This window comes from Populus trichocarpa, chromosome 8, assembly GCF_000002775.5.
Source record: "Populus trichocarpa isolate Nisqually-1 chromosome 8, P.trichocarpa_v4.1, whole genome shotgun sequence".
Lineage (NCBI taxonomy): Eukaryota > Viridiplantae > Streptophyta > Magnoliopsida > Malpighiales > Salicaceae > Populus > Populus trichocarpa.
Window position 1 is genome coordinate 7,713,630 of NC_037292.2, and position 17,276 is coordinate 7,730,905.

Here is a 17,276-nt window from a genome sequence, read left to right on the forward strand (position 1 = left end):
TCCAGAAATTGGGGAGTCTTCAAATTCTGGAATCCCACAACAGACAAGAAGAAGAAGAGAGCATGTTTGGATGCGTGATTATGAAAGTGGTAATCGCTTTCCTGAAGAAGAAGAATCAGACGAAAGCCTAGCCTTTCACATCTCCAACGATGATCCAATACATTTTGATGAAGCGGTGAAAGAAAAGAAGTGGCAGGAGGCCATGAAGCTTGAAATAGAAGCTATTGAAAGAAATCAGACCTGGGAACTTGTGTCACTGCCACATCAAGCAAGGAAAATTGGTGTCAAATGGGTTTTCAAAACAAAGTTCAATGAAGAAGGCAAAATAGATAAATGTAAAGCTAGACTCGTCGCCAAAGGATACTCACAGAAAGCAGGAATTGACTACAATGAAGTGTATGCGCCAGTAGCCCGATGGGATACAATCAGAATTCTGTTGGCACTAGCAGCTCAACGTGGATGGTGCATCTTTCAACTTGACGTAAATAATGCTTTCTTGTATGGTGAATTGAAGGAGGAGGTTTATGTTGATCAGCCGAAAGGATTTGTCATAAGAGGACAAGAAAATAAGGTGTATCAACTAAAGAAGGCTCTCTACGGTTTAAAGCAAGCTCCAAGGGCCTGGTTTAGCAGAATTGAGAGCTACTTTAAGAAGGAAGGATTTGAGAAAAGCAATTATGATCACACCTTGTTCCTGAAGAAAAATGGAGATAAATTGTTGCTGGTAAGTCTTTATGTAGATGACTTGATTTACACAGGAGATGATGAGCATATGTGCACAAATTTTAAGTCGTCCATGCAGAAGGAGTTTGAGATGACAGACTTGGGAAAAATGAAGTTTTTCCTTAGAGTTGAAGTCTATCAAAACAAGGAAGGAATTCATCTATGCCAAAAGAAGTATGCTAAGGAAGTCTTGGAAAGGTTTAATATGTGGAACTGCAATGCTGTAAAGAATCCAATAGTTCCTGGCACTGTCTTGTCAAAGTTAGGCAGCAAAAATGTTGATGCAACACCGTATAAACAGCTGATAGGTTGCCTAATGTACCTAACGGTAACTCGTCCTGATTTAATGTTTGTGGTATGTTTGATTTCTCGTTATATGGCTAATCCTAAAGAAGAACATATGATGATTGCTAAGAGGGTACTAAGATATCTAAAAGGAACTTTAGATTTCAGAGTCTACTACAAAAGGAGCACAGATGCAAATCTGCTGGGATACACGGACAACCACTATATAGGAGATGAGAATGACAGAAGTCTGCTGGGATACACAGACAGCGACTATGCGCGAGATGTAGATGATAAAAAAAGCACTTCAAGCTATGTTTTTCTTCTAAGTGGAGCAGCAATATGTTGGAGTTCAAGGAAGCAAGGAATTGTCACTCTATCATCCACAGAAGCTGAATATGTGGCTGCCACTGCATGTGCATGTCATGGAGTTTGGCTTAGAGGAATTCTGCAGGAGCTAGGCGTCAAAAACTGTGAGTGCGTCAATATCATGTGTGATAATAGTTCAGCCATTAAGTTGTCAAAGAATCCAGTTATGCATCGAAGAACAAAACACATTGATGTTGGATATCATTACTTGCGCAATCTGTCAACTGAAGGAGCTGTGAGGTTGAGTTTTGTTGGAACTAAAGATCAAGTGGCAGACATAATGACTAAACCAATTAAGTTGGACCAATTTGTGCAACTCAGAAGTTGGCTTGGCGTTCGACGACTTGAAGAAGTAAACTAATGCATTTTCAGTTTACGGGGAGGAATTTGTTGGAATTATTGACTTGGTCGTTATTGATTTGGTCTACAACGGAATAACTGAATAATAGGCAGGAATTGTTGCTTAACCTATCAAGTAAGCTAGTTTGTAGGAGTTGATCAGTTCAATTTTGTTTTGATTTGTTTTTCCTTGTATTTTGATTTTTCTGTTTTATAAGGCTTTATAAAAGCCACAACAATCTTTGCATTTTTTAATTATATGAAGTATCAGTTTCCTTTAGAACTTGCGGGCTGTGGTTATCGACGTCGATTTGGAAATATTCGGCCAGGGAAGATGCAGAATTCAGAGTTGAGTTTCTCTCTTATATTCCAATGATAACATTTGAGAGGTTATCCTTATTTTCAAGTGTCTACATGGAACAATTATTTGTTTTGACAAGTGTACCATGAGTATTATTTTTCGTTCTTTCCGTGAAAGTTGGATAATTTTGCTCAAATCAATGAAAAAGAATTAATTACACATCATTTTTCATATAGACGTGCATATACAATAGGTTTTGTAAAACTTCAATTCTATTGTATTCACAATACCTATAGATATTTCGTGGTAGCCCGCTATATAGAAAAAAAAAAATTGAAAAAATGGAAGTTAAAAATGTTCTCTAGAATTATGTTGGTAAGTTAATGTTTGGTTTAAAGATATGTAATTTACATAATATAAGATTAAAAGTTAGTTTAATACAAAGAGACATAACAAAGTTATCTACGTATATAAGCACGAAATATAAACATGGAGAATAGTTTTATAATTTTCAAGATAAAAACTACAATTTTATTACGGAGTAATAAGTGATGTTTTATTAGTTAATTTTTATAATTCACTTTAAAAAAAAAACACAATAAGAAAAGAAATAATAAAATTCATGACCCATCAAAAATAAAAAGAATATCTCTATCTAGGATTTTTCTCTCTTGCTTGTATTTTTTTTTTAAATGGACTCACGGAGTAATTAATAAAATATTACTAGTTATTCCTTTATTACTATAAAATTTCCTGGTTTGTACTTGATTTTTTTTCTTACAATTATATTATTTTATTTTGAATTGTTTCTCTAATCATAATCATGTAGTGAAATAAAATAAAAATTAATTGAATTTAGTGTAATTCATGATCTAGTTCATAGTTTTGATATGCTGATATGAATAGTATCATTTTAAAAAAAAAAATTCTCTTGAACCTGTCAAATAAGTTATGTAGGGTGATTCATATACAATTGAATTTAAAACCTAATTTAGACTCACACACAAAAATTCAGATTGTGAGTGCTCATATTAAACCTGCTGTACCGGATTTAACGTTGGAAAAAAAATTGGGAAGTAAAGCTAGTAGAACCTAAAAAAGCATATGGCCTAGCCCAAATCAAACGCATCAGTTAGGCACTCCGAACTGGCAAGAAAAAGTTTGGTGTATTTGAGAACGCGTTATAAATAATATTTTTTAAAATTTAAATTTAAATTTTATTTAAAATATTTTTTTATAATTTTAGATTATTTTAATATACTGATATCAAAAATAATTTTTAAAAAATAAAATAAAATATATTTTAATATATTTTTAAATAAAAAACACTTTGAACTGGCAGATGCTAAATTATAAAAACATGTCATGACACGAGCATCGACTTGCTGCTTAATATGCTGTTTTAATATACTGGGTAACTGGGAATGCAACCAAAAAAAAAAGTTTGGCTGTGTAGCGTAACAGTTTTTGTCGGTGTCGAATGCTGAACCTATGCCTCGCCTTGGTTTTCTTTTGATGGTGTCGAAAATTGACTAGAAGATTCATCGGCATTGTAGCGGAGGTTATTTTCCATGTTACATATAGATATTTTATAATTGGCTACGAACCCTTCTCCTTAATAACCCAATAAATTAAAAAAAAATCTACAACAAATTGCTTTATCGCATATCGATATGGCTTGTCGTAATATTATCTAGCGAAGGACGTACCAATAATTCATTGGTCAATTCAAAAAAGATTGCCGGTATTTTTAATATTTTTTACTATTATATACACTATTGATTGACAGATAATGCAGAAAGAGTATCCACATAATTGTGTGATCGAAAACCCATTAGACCTTTTAATAAAAAATAAATAATTACTAGCAAATATTGTTATCAAAATCGGAATGGATCCCTCCGATTCAACCAAGAGCCGATGGATATAAAAATAATACATACATCTGCTAAGATGACCGTCAGATTCGAACCATCAACCAGTGATTGTGGACCTTTGCCGGTTTAAAACCTGATTTGATTATAATAATACGGTTATCAAAATTAAATTATAAAGATTTTTTTGGAAGTATAGTTGAATAGCATTTTTGAAAAAAAAATTAATTATTTTTTTTAATATTTTTAAATTATTTTTATATGCTATATCAAAAATAAATTTCAAAGCATAAAAAATATTATTTTAATATATTTTAAAGTAATAATCACTTTTTTAAAATCTGTTGTAATATCGAACAAGCCATTTAGCGGCTCACTTTGGAGCTTAGCCGGTGAGGTGTCTTTATTGTTCGGCAATATTTATTATTTAGCGATGGATGAGGCAATATTTTGTGATTAAAAGTGACTCAGATGTCCCTTTTGCAGAAACTTGTGTTTAGTGGTTGGATTTTTCCATGAAATCTCTGGTAGAGGCTGCGGAGACGACAAATACTGGAAACGATCAACACAAGGGATGCTTTGTGATGGGCCTCATCTCGGAGTACAAGGTAGAAATTGTAGCTTGCCGATTTATCCCGCTTGAAACTAATATTCCATGTCGAACCGATTTATTAGCATGACATATCATTGAACAAGGTGAACTTTTAGTATTTGTCAATTTTTCTTTATGTTCTGTACTTCCCATTTCTTTTGGCCTCGATTGCGACTGACAACAACAAAATTAACGCGATGGAGAAAAATGTAATTGAAATCTCGATTGAATTAGCATATTACTGTTTGACTGGTCTGGTTTAAGGCTATGGACTGTTAATCCAATTGATTTTATAGGAATCAATTTGAACGACTAAGAATTACTTTTAATTATTGATTTAACCAGTTTTGAATAAATACTTTAACTCATAATGAATGATAAAATTGAAAGAAATTCAATTTAAAAACATGACACAATAAAATAATTTGTATCTACATGAAATAACTTGTAATAATACGTGACCTGATATATAAAATTGAAATAATCCTATAAAAAAATCAAAATAAATCACGAAATTTAATTTCTAATAAATTTAGTGTTGAATGATAAAATTAAAAAAAAAACATCAATTAAAAAAAACTCAAGTTAATTGGGTTAACTCACCAAACACAGGTCGTGAGACCAATATATCATCGTAGAAATTAAATTGGAATAAATCATGAAGCCTAATTTCTAATCAATTCAAAGTTGAATAATAAATTTGAAAAAAATATGAATTATAAAAAGATAAAAAAAAAAAAAACTCGAGCTAACTCGTGACACGGGTTATGATACCAAGATAACGACATATAAAGCAAATCACGTTAAAATTATGAAGTCTCTAATAAACCATATATTAAAATATAAAATTAGAGAAATAAACATAAATTTTTTAATAAAAGTAAATTATTAAAACAAACAGTGTTTTATAAGGTAATGCAAGTAAAAGCATCACTCGTTTTAGTTTATTGTTAAATCATGAAACTTAATTTATATCAAATTTAATATTAAATAATAAAATTAAAATAATAAAAAAAAATACAATAAAAACGTGAATCAAACCATGAAATCCATAATGTAGATTATAAAACCAAACTAACCATGCATAAAACAGACTACAATAAACTTTTCAAATAATTTATGCCGAGGTATTGAACGCCGACCTCGTGCATTTAAATAAAAGCCCCAAAAAACCACACCATCTGTTGTGGGTGGTACGACGACAAATGGGGCTAAGATTTGAACTCCTTGCCATATGCATCCCATATAATAAAAAAAACACCATGATGGACCATAGCACTAACCATTGATCCATTTCACCATGTTTCCACGTCAATATTAAATACCACAACTAACCTGCCGCTCTAACTGAAAACCTGCCGGGTGGTCCAACCACGGAGCCAACGACCCAAAATATTTGATTCATCTGGTCCAACTAACCATCATTAATTCATATTTGAATAAAGGTGAGTTTGAAGTTCAAACTCGTATTTCAAAACTGAAAAATAAAATAATAATACGAATTTCATGAATGAAATGAACCGTATGAAGCAAGTTCTCAAGAAATTTGTTTCTTGAGACGACCCAAACTTTCTCTTTTGTATTCTTATCAATGCAATACATTAAATTTTCTTTTGAATCTCTACTTAATTTCATGATTCTTTTTATATTTATAACTTCGGTACGAAATGATTTTTTATATATATAATCTGGCAGGTTCTATAATTTCTTTATATAATTTCATTTTTTTATTTAAAACAGTCACACACATATTTTTATTTCTTATATAAAATATTTTCTCCATTTTTTTTAAAATCAATTGTTCTTAAAAATAGTTACACACACATGGAAATTCGATTTCTCTAGCCTGTAACCGAACAGGCCTGCTTCTGTGGATCTCCTTGTTCTTATGACGGCATAAATGAACTGGCAAAGTATATTGCAGAAACGGCCTATAGGGCTTTCAAAGGGGCCGAAGCCTCTACTGGATTCTCCATGGGCTATCAAACTTATTGTTTTTCTTCTTATGATCATGAAAATGTACGCGGATCCCATTAGCAGTGGAAAAGTCCTTCCTTTGCTAATACAAAACAAACCACAAATATTATTGCTACTAAAGATCTTAGCAATTCTATCGAGTTCGAGGCAAGCGTCAATTAAACATGTTGTTTTATCTTGAGATCAGTCCATAACCATGTTTATTCTATGACGAAAAACGTGATGTTTGCTTCCATGTACGTCCACTTTCACGCGTTGCTCCGTGGGGAGGCCCCATCGAGATTACAAGTCTTAATTAGGCTCCAAAAATCCCCTGCAGGTGCTGATGGTCATGTGGCTCGGTCTACTGGAATCATTCCACAGGTGGTGTGTTTACCGTCAATTCAGCATGTGATATGCAGCAGCATACTGTGAGGCAGCAAAGTTCACTGAATCCTGTTTGGCAGCTGATATGGAAGAGGAGCGGCCCGGAGAGGATAAAGGCATTTCTTTGGGCAACTGCTCATGATAGGTTGATGATCAATGAAAATAGGAAACGGGGGTTCCCAACTGATAATCCTCTCTGGCACAATTGCCCAACGGATGTGGAAAATACACTGCACGTGTTGCGAGAATGTCCATTAGCCCGTATGGTCTGGAAGACACTCCTTGAGCAGAAGGATTGGATGGGTTTCTTCAATACAGAGTTAATCTCCCGTCCACCAACCAAAGGTACAAAGAAGATAATCCGGAAGGGCATAACTCAACTGATTAAATTTTAGATTTATTGTAGAGATCACCGGTTCGAGTCTTACAAATCTTAGATCACCGAAGACTTTCATAGTTGCTAATTTCAAGGTTTATAAAATTAATCAAAGTACACACAAGCTAACTCAAACATCTATAGTAATAATAATAAATAAATAAAAGAAAGGCCATGGTAAATTAAGTTTGGAGTGGCAGTATGGTATCTATGAAAATGGATAATGCTAGAGTTTTTGAAGACGGTAGCTTAATCCCATTGGTGCTATACAATGTCTGAATATAGACATTCAAAAAGCGATGGAGGTTAGAGTAGGGCCAGTTAGATGGAGGCTTATTAAAATAATCTAAGCTTTCCCTACCACCTATTGCTTGCTTGTAATAAAGGATTAAATGTTTTTTTATCAGTATAATTGCTGTTATTTTTAAATACATATCAATAATATTTTTTTATTTTTTAAAAATTATTTTTGACATCAACATGATTTGAAAACACTAAAAACATATTAATTTAAAATTAATAAAAAAAATTTAAATTTTATTAAAAACACTTTTGAAAAACAAACAATTACTAAATATCACATTTAATATCTTTAATTTTTTAATTAAATAACCACTGGTATTATTTTTTCATTTAACGCTGTTATCACACGCAATAATCGAGGTGTTAGAAGCTAGTACGGATACTTATATTAATAATAAAAATCAAATATATTTTTTTTAATTAAACAACTTGCAAAATTTCATTAACGAGAAATAAAGGAAAAACCTTATCATCCCTTGCCATGAAAAAGTCACCAAAACTGAAGACGATAAGAGTGCCGGAAACCGGGAGCGCGAGGGGCAAATGCCCATCGCAAAAACTTGAGAGGTTGAAGACGAAGAAGTGAATTGAACTCCATGTAAGGTGGGTTAAAACTTCACAGTATTTGTGTGTAAAATGGTGGCCGCGGCAGTGCACACCTTGAGTGACCAACTCTTAGATCAAAACAATCCAAGAAGAATTTCATATCAGACCTATAATCTTTATCAAATCACTATTCTTTTGTTGCTTCCAATTTAGAGTTTACACCTCAAGAGTAAAACCTGAAACTCATACAAAAAAGTCCGCAACATAGTTGATTTTAAGATTTCGAGAATACACCTACAACAGAAACATTGACGAGTAAAGATAAAGTGATGGCTCCTCACTAATTATATTAAGCAGTCAAAGAATGATCCTGGAAATTCTTGCCATAATATCATAATTTTATCGAGTGCTCTCTCTAATGCTCCCTTTCCTTCCCACTATCTCTTCAACCTTTCATACTCTTTTTCTTTCAATATATCCCTTACACCACAAGTTTTTCTCTCTGATCTCAATCATCTTTATCTAACCACTGAATCCCTAGATCCTAAACTACACCCCTTAAAGTTCTTTAAAGGAGCGTATAGAATGGGATGCCATGTTCGCTAGCAAACAAGCACGTTGTGTTACGGGAATGGCCACCGGATTTTTCGAAATTGATCTTTTGAGTCCAAGTTCATGCGTTACCTCCAAACCAAATGAACCAACAGGATGTAAAGATGACTGGAACTTTATTTGCAGGTTTGGAAGAGGTGGATTTCACCCTGGATAACTTCTTATGCTGGAATAGATATAAAGGGTTAAGATCAGCGTATGAGTAAATAAGCCGGTGGTGATGTGTTTCAACACTAAAGGAGAGGATGGGAGTTTGAATAAAGTAACTTCCAAGTATGAGAGGTTGAAAGACCTCTCTTATTTTTGTGGAATTTTGGGGCACTTGGAAAAGACATGCTGGAAGAAGATTGAGTGGTTGGCTGAAAAGAAAAACACTGAAGTAACAGCTCCTAGTTTCGGGCCATGAATGAGAGCAGATGTATCTGTGCCCAAATGGAGTCCGGGACCGTCGACACGGGGGAAAGGAAGTTTTGAATGAAACAAACACAGAGCTGAGCTAAAGGGGAAGGTGTATTGAGTAGAAAATGAGGGTACCGAACAAGATGCTAGGGGGGAGAAGGTAGGGGAGGCCCACGCGCCACGTGCGATTATGAATAGAGAGTTTCTGAAGGTGGTTGAGGATAGCACAGAGGGCTTTAATGCAAAGCAGATCCAAGCGGCTACTGCAGAAAGCAACCCTTTTATTGCACAAAAGCAGAGTCCTGGAGCGAATTCCTTGCAACTTTTATTAACAGCAGCTCATGACAAGACATTATACTCACATTCCAATGTTGTTCCAGCCACCAGAAATCTTGAGGACATGGATTTCGAGGAAAGGAGAAAAGCAGCTGCTGTTACTTTTTTTTTTCTTTTTTTTTTGTTTGTAAAAATATTAAAATAATATTTTTTTATTTTTTTTAAATTATATTTAATATTAATATATCTAAATTAAATACTTTAAAAAAATATATTAATTTAAAAAAAATAAAAAACTATTAAATTTTTTCAAATATACTCTTAAAACATAAAATAAAAAAATCTAGATACCAGCAGAGCTGCGTTGTATTCAAAAGAAACAAAGTAACACCACACCCCCTTTTCAGCCCGCAAATTAGAGAGGCCCAACATGTGAACCTAGAAAATTTTAAAAAAATATACCTAATTTTTTATTTAACTTTGAAGATTAAACTCTTTTAATTTTTTAACCTAAAAAATAATAAGTGTACCTTATTTAATCTCAAATATGGACATTACTGATGTTTTAAATATATTTTTTTAAAAAAAAAAACTAAGGGTAAGAATGTAGTGCAATTGACTATCGAGAAAGCTTTATATTCTCTGGAGACAATTTGATGTATCTGAAAAGGATGTGGTGGCTGGCCGTCAGCAACATGATGGCCAATTAGGGCCAGGTCTGGGACAGGCCTTGACAATTCGAGCTCTCTTTGAACTCAAAAGTAAACACTGTCACTCATCGTGTTTGTGAATTTACAAAACAGAGGAACGCGGTAGATTGTTTGAGAAGACATTTTCGCAATACCGGTGTATATTTTGTTGATACTGTCGGCTTATCAGGATGTCTGGCCGTGTAGCGGGATCAGTAAGTAGATTTAGTTATCCTGAATAAATGCCGGGACTTTGTTGATGCCAAGGGCCGGTGTGTTAAGTCGGAGATAATCTGGCACTTGACTTTAGTTTACAGAGAGCCAGTAAGGGAGAATAGGATAAAAGTATGGAAAGAGATAAAAGGCTGAGTTAGGGAGATGACTCTCTATGGTCGTGTATGGGCGATTTCAACATGATAACGGGGGAGCAGATAAGCAAAGAGGTAGGGTGGTGGAACCTGATTGGCTCTCTGATTTCGGTGACTTTATTTATGGTTGTGATCTTATGGAATTGGAATTCAAACGGAGTCCTTACATTTGGACAAATAGACACACAGGGAGGCACGATAGGCTGGATAGAGCCCAGGCTACAGCAGAATGGCTGTAGAGATTTCCCAAGGCCTTTGTGCTATATGAAAACCATATGGGGTCTAATCATAGACCGATTGTCGTCTGCCTTGATGCCGACAAGAGGTAGTTTTTTATTTTTTTTATCATAAATACATAGAAATTAGTTATTAAAATGTTTTTTTAACGTAATATACTAAAATAATATATTTTCTATTTTTTAAATTTAATTTTAATATCAGACAAAATCATTCATAATATATGCAAAAAATTATATAAAAAACTATTTGTATCTCACTCCTGAAAAGGCGCTAAGTCTTTTTTAATGGAGCATCAACGAAAATATTCAAGCCAAGAAGGGACTCAATCACGAAGACCCGCTCTCATCTCATATCTTTATTCTTGCTTCAGATGCACTGTCTAGAGCTTTCGATGATAAATTGTGTATATATCAGGCACAAAATAAAGCGAACATGTCCAGACATTACACGTGTTATATAAAATTGATGGAGATTAAGTTAGGTGCATTAAAATGTTTTTTTTATGATGAAATATATTAAAATGATGTTTTTTTATTTTTTTAAAAATTATTTTTAAAAATATTAAATAATTCAAAACATAAAAACAAATTAATTTTTAATCCAAAAAAAATAAAAAATAAAAAATAAATTTTTTGCGTTCCCAAACGGTGCCTAACAAGTCAAGTATGGACCTTACCTCCTTCTCCGTCGCCCCTATGGCTGCAGTGGGGCAAAACTAGTTTGGCCTCTATATCGCCTTAGCTTTCCCTCCCTCGTGTACTGATAGGCTTCGTTAGATTCTCAGCAATAATTGTCCAACAAATGGACAAAGAAATGAAAATACAACAAAAGAACAGGTTAACGTTGATAATAATCATACGAAGCTATCCTCTTCAAAATACACACACACACACACCTTGTTAATTGGATAATCGCCCATTAAACAATAACACAGGCGACAAATCAGTAACAAGTATCAGACAATTATGCATTTCTTTAAACATTTGGATGCAACAAAAGAAAAAGAAATCATAGAACTAGAATAATAATAATTATTATTAAGAATAATAGTAGAGCAGCTAAAAACCGAACCCAAAGAAGACCCATCTAAGCCGGATCTTCCTCTGGTTCGGGATCCGCATTCAAATCGAAGCCCACGTTCTCCTCTACACCCTCCTCCTTCTTAATGTCGCTAACTTTCATGCCGCTACCTTCAACTTCCAACCCACTCTCCAGCGATCTTACCTCCGCTAGGTTACGGCCATCTTCATTTGCCTCTTTAAAGTACTTGACTGCCACGTGTATCCTCTCGAGGATCGCAAAGAACTCATCAACCTCCGCATTCGTGGCTTCTGCAGTTTGCCGTTGCCCTCCGTTATCCTCTTGTGCCTTCTTTTGTGCGTCTGGGACTTTGTCATTTAACTCTCCCTGTTTTCGCTTCTTCGCCTCCGACATCTGTCACGGTCACTGTGATCTGCCCGGAGATTATCTTTAACCGACTCTTCTATCTACACAGAGCGAATATGTTCGCTTGCAAGAGCAGATCCTTAGCTTTCTACGTGGCAATTGTTAGTTGGAGCTATTGTAATCGAAAATTGGGAGATATTTTTTTGGGTGTGACTAGCCATTAAGGATGAAGTGACATCATCAAAATGACGTAATTTTATAGCGTGAGGTGTCGGGTTTTTCTTACGATACCGGGAACCGTGAATATTAAGATTCGAGTAAGGATGGTTAAAAGGAAAGAACAATGGCCGGCGACTTCTAGATTTTGGTGGTGTTTGATAGCGTTGTAATAATTAATTTTTAAAATATGTTTTAAAAAATAAATTAAAATAATATTTATTTAGTTTTTAAAAAATATTTTTAATATTTTCATATTAAAATATCTAAAAATATAATTTAAAAAAATATTTTTAAAATATAAAAATAAATAGGATCGTTCTTCAATAAATTAATTAACATGTTTATTTGCTAATAATATTTTGCTAGTTATTTTTTTACATTTATTTTAAAAAAGTTAAGCACAAATAAAAAAATTAAAACTGATAATTTAAAACATAATAAAATTATTTTTATTTATAAATTTTTTCTCTTAATTATATTTATTTAAAAAAAAATATACCCAAAAAATAACTAACCTATACCGCTACTCCAAATTGCTTGTCATGAAAATCAATCGTGCAAGCCGGCTGTGCAAGCTAATTGTCTCTTGTCCTGTTTCTTAAAATCTTTGCTAGCCGATGACTTGAAAAAACTTGAAGGAAAATGCAGGGTAGCTTTCTAAGCCTTTTAAAAAAAACAGAGCAACAATTAAAAACCATGAAAATGCAAATCCACAATTAATCATCTTTGATTCATTTTGTTGTGCAGTAGAAATTCTATATATTTTAGAATTTCTAGTAATACATATGCAGGTATAAGCTGACCTACGAGTCATGGAAACTTTTGCAATATGCTGGATGAGGCTGTTGCGAAAAGGAAGTCGTTGAGGTGATGAGTTCATCAACTTCATACATTATCTTGTTAAAAAGCCGAGACAAATTGATGCTCAACTGATCGAATCTATAATTCCTGCCTCTTTGCGTGCCCTACTAGAGCATTATGGAACTGATAAAATGATGCATGTGGAAAATGTTGGGTGTTGGTCCCGGCCGCTCACCATGATCCATGTGATTATCCAACTAGGAGAAGAAAAGTACTGGAATTGAAAAGAAAACAAATAAAAAAGGGATGAAAGCATATAATTATGCATGCGCGGGGTGTTACAAAAAGGGAAAGGTTCCGACACGTGATATATATATATATATATATATATATACAGTTTGATCTTTTAATATGATATGCAGTTCACAACGAAAAGACTAAAACTTTTAGTTTTTTTTTTTTATATCTTTCATCGTGGATTGCACAATGCAATCCACGATACAAAGGCAGATTCATTCTCTTTTTTTTAATTAATTTTTTTTATTTAATTTGTTGATATTAAATTTTTTTCTATTTAGTTATCAGACTTTAATGACACATATCTCAGGTTTGACGGGTTAACCCAGTTAATTTAGATTTTTTTTTCTTTTTCTTCATTAGTTTTTTTCTTCTTATAAGTTTTTTTTCTTTTATTGTTTCTTTTTATTTAATATTTTTTTATTTAATTTAGTTCATCAATGTTAAATTTTTTTCTATTTAGTTATCGAATGATGCCTTTAGTTTTTCTTTTTTTTTTCTTTTTGCTTTTTTGCTGTTTTTATGCCTTTAACTATGGACTGCACACTGTAGTCTACAATGAAAAAGCTGATGTTCAATTTTTTTCTATTTAGTTATCAAACTTTCATGACACGGATCCCGGGTTTGCCGAGTTAGCCCAATTAATTTTGTGTTAACCCGTCAATTTTTTTTTCTATTTAGTTATCAAACTTTCACAACACGAATCCAAGGTTTGACAGGTTAACCTGGTTTGAAAGGTTAACCCAGTTAATTCAGATTTTTTTTATTTTTCTTCATTAATTTGTTTCTTCCTTTTGGTTTTTTTAATTAATTTATTTAATTATCACATTTTTATGACACGGCCTTGCAGCCAGACCCACATCCAAGACTATTGGGTTTAGTATTGCAGTCAGACCACTTAAACTTGGGTCATGCAAGTTTGATGTTATTATAAATATTACTCCTGGATCAGGCGTTGCAGCCACACCCAAGACTCTTGGGTATAACTTTGCAAAAAAACTTAATACTTTTAGATCTTAATTGTTTTTGATATTTTTTATGCAAAAATTATTGATCCGCGGCATCGCGCGGGTCATGTAACTAGTATAAATAAAAATGGGATTTTTCCCGTGCGAGAGTAACAGAAGAAAAGAGAAAAAGGTTTTTTCTTCTATTGATGTTATGATTGTTGTAGCAAGCAATGGTTTTTTCTTCTATGTATAAAATATTGAGGTTTTTTCTAGTATTGATTCTCGGATATTGTAGTCACAGAGAATGATAATATTCAAGGTGGTGGTCTCACAACAATATTGAATTTCGATGAAATAGGAAGATTGGGTGGCCCACGAAGTCCGAATCAACCTGCCCATGACAGGGCATTTTCAGGTATTGATACTCCTGGGCCTCCAATACAAGTAGTAAGGCCCAAGTTACGTTTGATGTTTTCAACTTTGATGAAGTTACCTTGCAATTCAACTACACTGCATAGATATTTCTGTTCATTAAAACAGCAAGACCTAAAGTTTATGAATCTGGTGTCAGTTTTCGATCAGGGTGTAGGAAAATCGAGGAAGACTAATGTCTCGGAATCATTCATCATGGCTGTAATCCAATATATATATATATATATATAATCAATACTTCCTTGAAACTCAAGGATGGGAGCAACAAACTACAGTTTAACATGCCAAGCGGGAATCAAGCTTGATTATTCGAGGTGTTACTGAAACTGGATCGTTTGCAGGTGTAGACAAAAAAATACGAGAAATCATCTTTGGATTATGTAACGTTCATCGTGCATTGTAATCAGGAATATGTATGTCTTTGTATGAACAATCGCATACTGTATAAACAATTAAATACATTCTCGAAGCCAGATTTCAGCCTTTTCTCCTCCTTTTAAAACGATGGCATCAAAATATTTCAAATCTTTTGCATTAATTACACTGTCATTTTGCTTTAGAGTCCGTTTGTTTGCGTGGTTACTTCTGCATTTGAAGCAACCACAACAAATATAATATTTGATTACATTAAAAATACAATTTAATTTTAGTAGGTCCATGTAATTTCATATTTTGAACGCGAATTTTACAAAGCAGCTCATAACTGCTTTTTGAAATTCTGTATTTACGTGCACGGTGCAAGTGAACTCTTTTTTTTTCCAGTGTGTTTAGTTTTTGTATTTTTTTAAAAAAAATTAGTTTAGAATGAATTAAATTTACTCGCATTGTCATGTAAATAATATTTTTTTCCTGAAAAACTAGTGTAGAGTGAATTAAATTCACTCGCACTGTAATATCAAATCAATTTTATTCCTAATAATATTTTATCTAATTTTATTGCAAGTTCAAAAAATAATAGAAACTGTAATTCTTGTCGAATGAATTTTGTACGTAATGGAATTGTAGATGGTTTAATGACATAATAAAAAATATTTTATATAAAGTATTATTTATTTAATGAAGTAATAACAATAGTTAAATTTACAACTTTTAAATTAAAAACCATCAATTTTAATATATATATATATTTTAAAATTATTTTATAACTTTAATTTTAAAAGCATTCTTAACCAAACACATTAAACTACTTTTTATTCAACCTTAATTTCAACCACAGTTTTAACCAAACACCTATTTTTTCAAACCAATTTCAATTAAAAATATTTTTTATAAAATAATTTTTTTTAAACCACAACCACAACAACATGACATACACAAACGCAATGCATCTATCAGGGACTCAACAGGTTAAAAATCGTGGAAACCCTATAGGCGATATGGGCTTTGCTTGGTCGAACGAGCTAGGTGGGCTTTGCCTCTTTTTTTCTTTTTGTTTATAGAATCTTTTACACCACGAAAAAAGTAGTGGTAGAATTATTGAAGCTATCTTGAATTTATTGTTTTCTGGATCTGAGTGCGTATACTGTACTTGCATAAGATGTTCATGAATATATGATATCTTTGTTGTTCTTGATGTATATTCGTGTCAGTTTCGGCAGTGACAAATTGTGAAGCTTGATTTTTCTCATGGATTTTTGTTTTATTATCGTGGGTGTTTGAGTTAATTTGTGCATGTCTTAACTAATTTTACAAATCCTAAAATTAACAATAATATAAATCTTCAACAATTCTAAAATTTATAAAATTCAAATTAATTATCTCTCCAAAATAAATTTAAAGCTTAATCAATTAACTTTTAAGCTACGTCCTTCTTTATGAAAACGAGTGAGTCAAAAGCAAGAATCTAGAGCGAATTTGAGGTATTTGTATGGCTTTTTGTCTCGGAACTGTAATTCATGTACACCGACCTTTGAAATGAAAGGCATTTTTTTACTGTGATAAATATAGGAAAGTAAAGAGTGATGGGGGAGAAAGTGACGATATTTATGAACGGTTACGAGGCTGTATAACATGATCAGACACACGCGGTCAGGTTGTGCCGTTGTCGATCTTTGTCTGATAATTTTTCTTATTTTCTTTTACTTCCCTTTTTTTATTTAAGAAGATAGAATACTAATTGGTTATGGATGTAAACTGAGTTCTCAAAAAAAAAAAAAAAGTTAGAAGACTTGAGCTGAATTTTATTTACATTTAAATTTAACAAGAGGAAGATTTTTTTAACAAAAAAAAAATATCATTTATTGAAAACTAGTCGTATTTTAGCTGGATTTAATATAAATTTTATCAAGTTTATTTGATTTAATAACATGATTACTAGCTATAAACCTCCGCACTAAATGTTCCATTTTTGGTACTTGAAGAACCCCCTTTTTAATTTTTCATTCACAAGTAAAAAAAACCAATCGAATTTCTAAAAATAATAAAACTATAAATTTATAAACAGTAATAAGTAAAAAAAAAGCAACATACATATTAAGAATTGCGACATAAAGTTAGGAATTGCGCACATCAACTGAAAATAAATATTCCCGTCACCTTGCAAGGAGAACTGTGCCC

At 32.7% G+C, this 17,276-nt stretch overlaps 1 protein-coding gene across 1 annotated transcript; it reads right to left on the reverse strand.

Annotated features, from left to right (window-relative positions):
- Positions 1 to 11,478: 11,478 nt before the first annotated feature.
- LOC7483949 (protein NIM1-INTERACTING 2) lies at positions 11,479 to 12,233 on the reverse strand. Its single transcript, XM_002312359.4, has one exon. It carries the CDS (start codon positions 12,067 to 12,069, stop codon positions 11,722 to 11,724), a length of 348 nt encoding a protein of 115 aa, XP_002312395.1. The 5' UTR covers positions 12,070 to 12,233; the 3' UTR covers positions 11,479 to 11,721.
- Positions 12,234 to 17,276: the final 5,043 nt, after the last annotated feature.

Coding starts and splice junctions, on each gene's coding strand:
- LOC7483949 (XM_002312359.4), bottom strand. CDS start 12,069: ATGTCGGAGGCGAAGAAGCGAAAACAGGGAGAGTTAAATGACAAAGTC.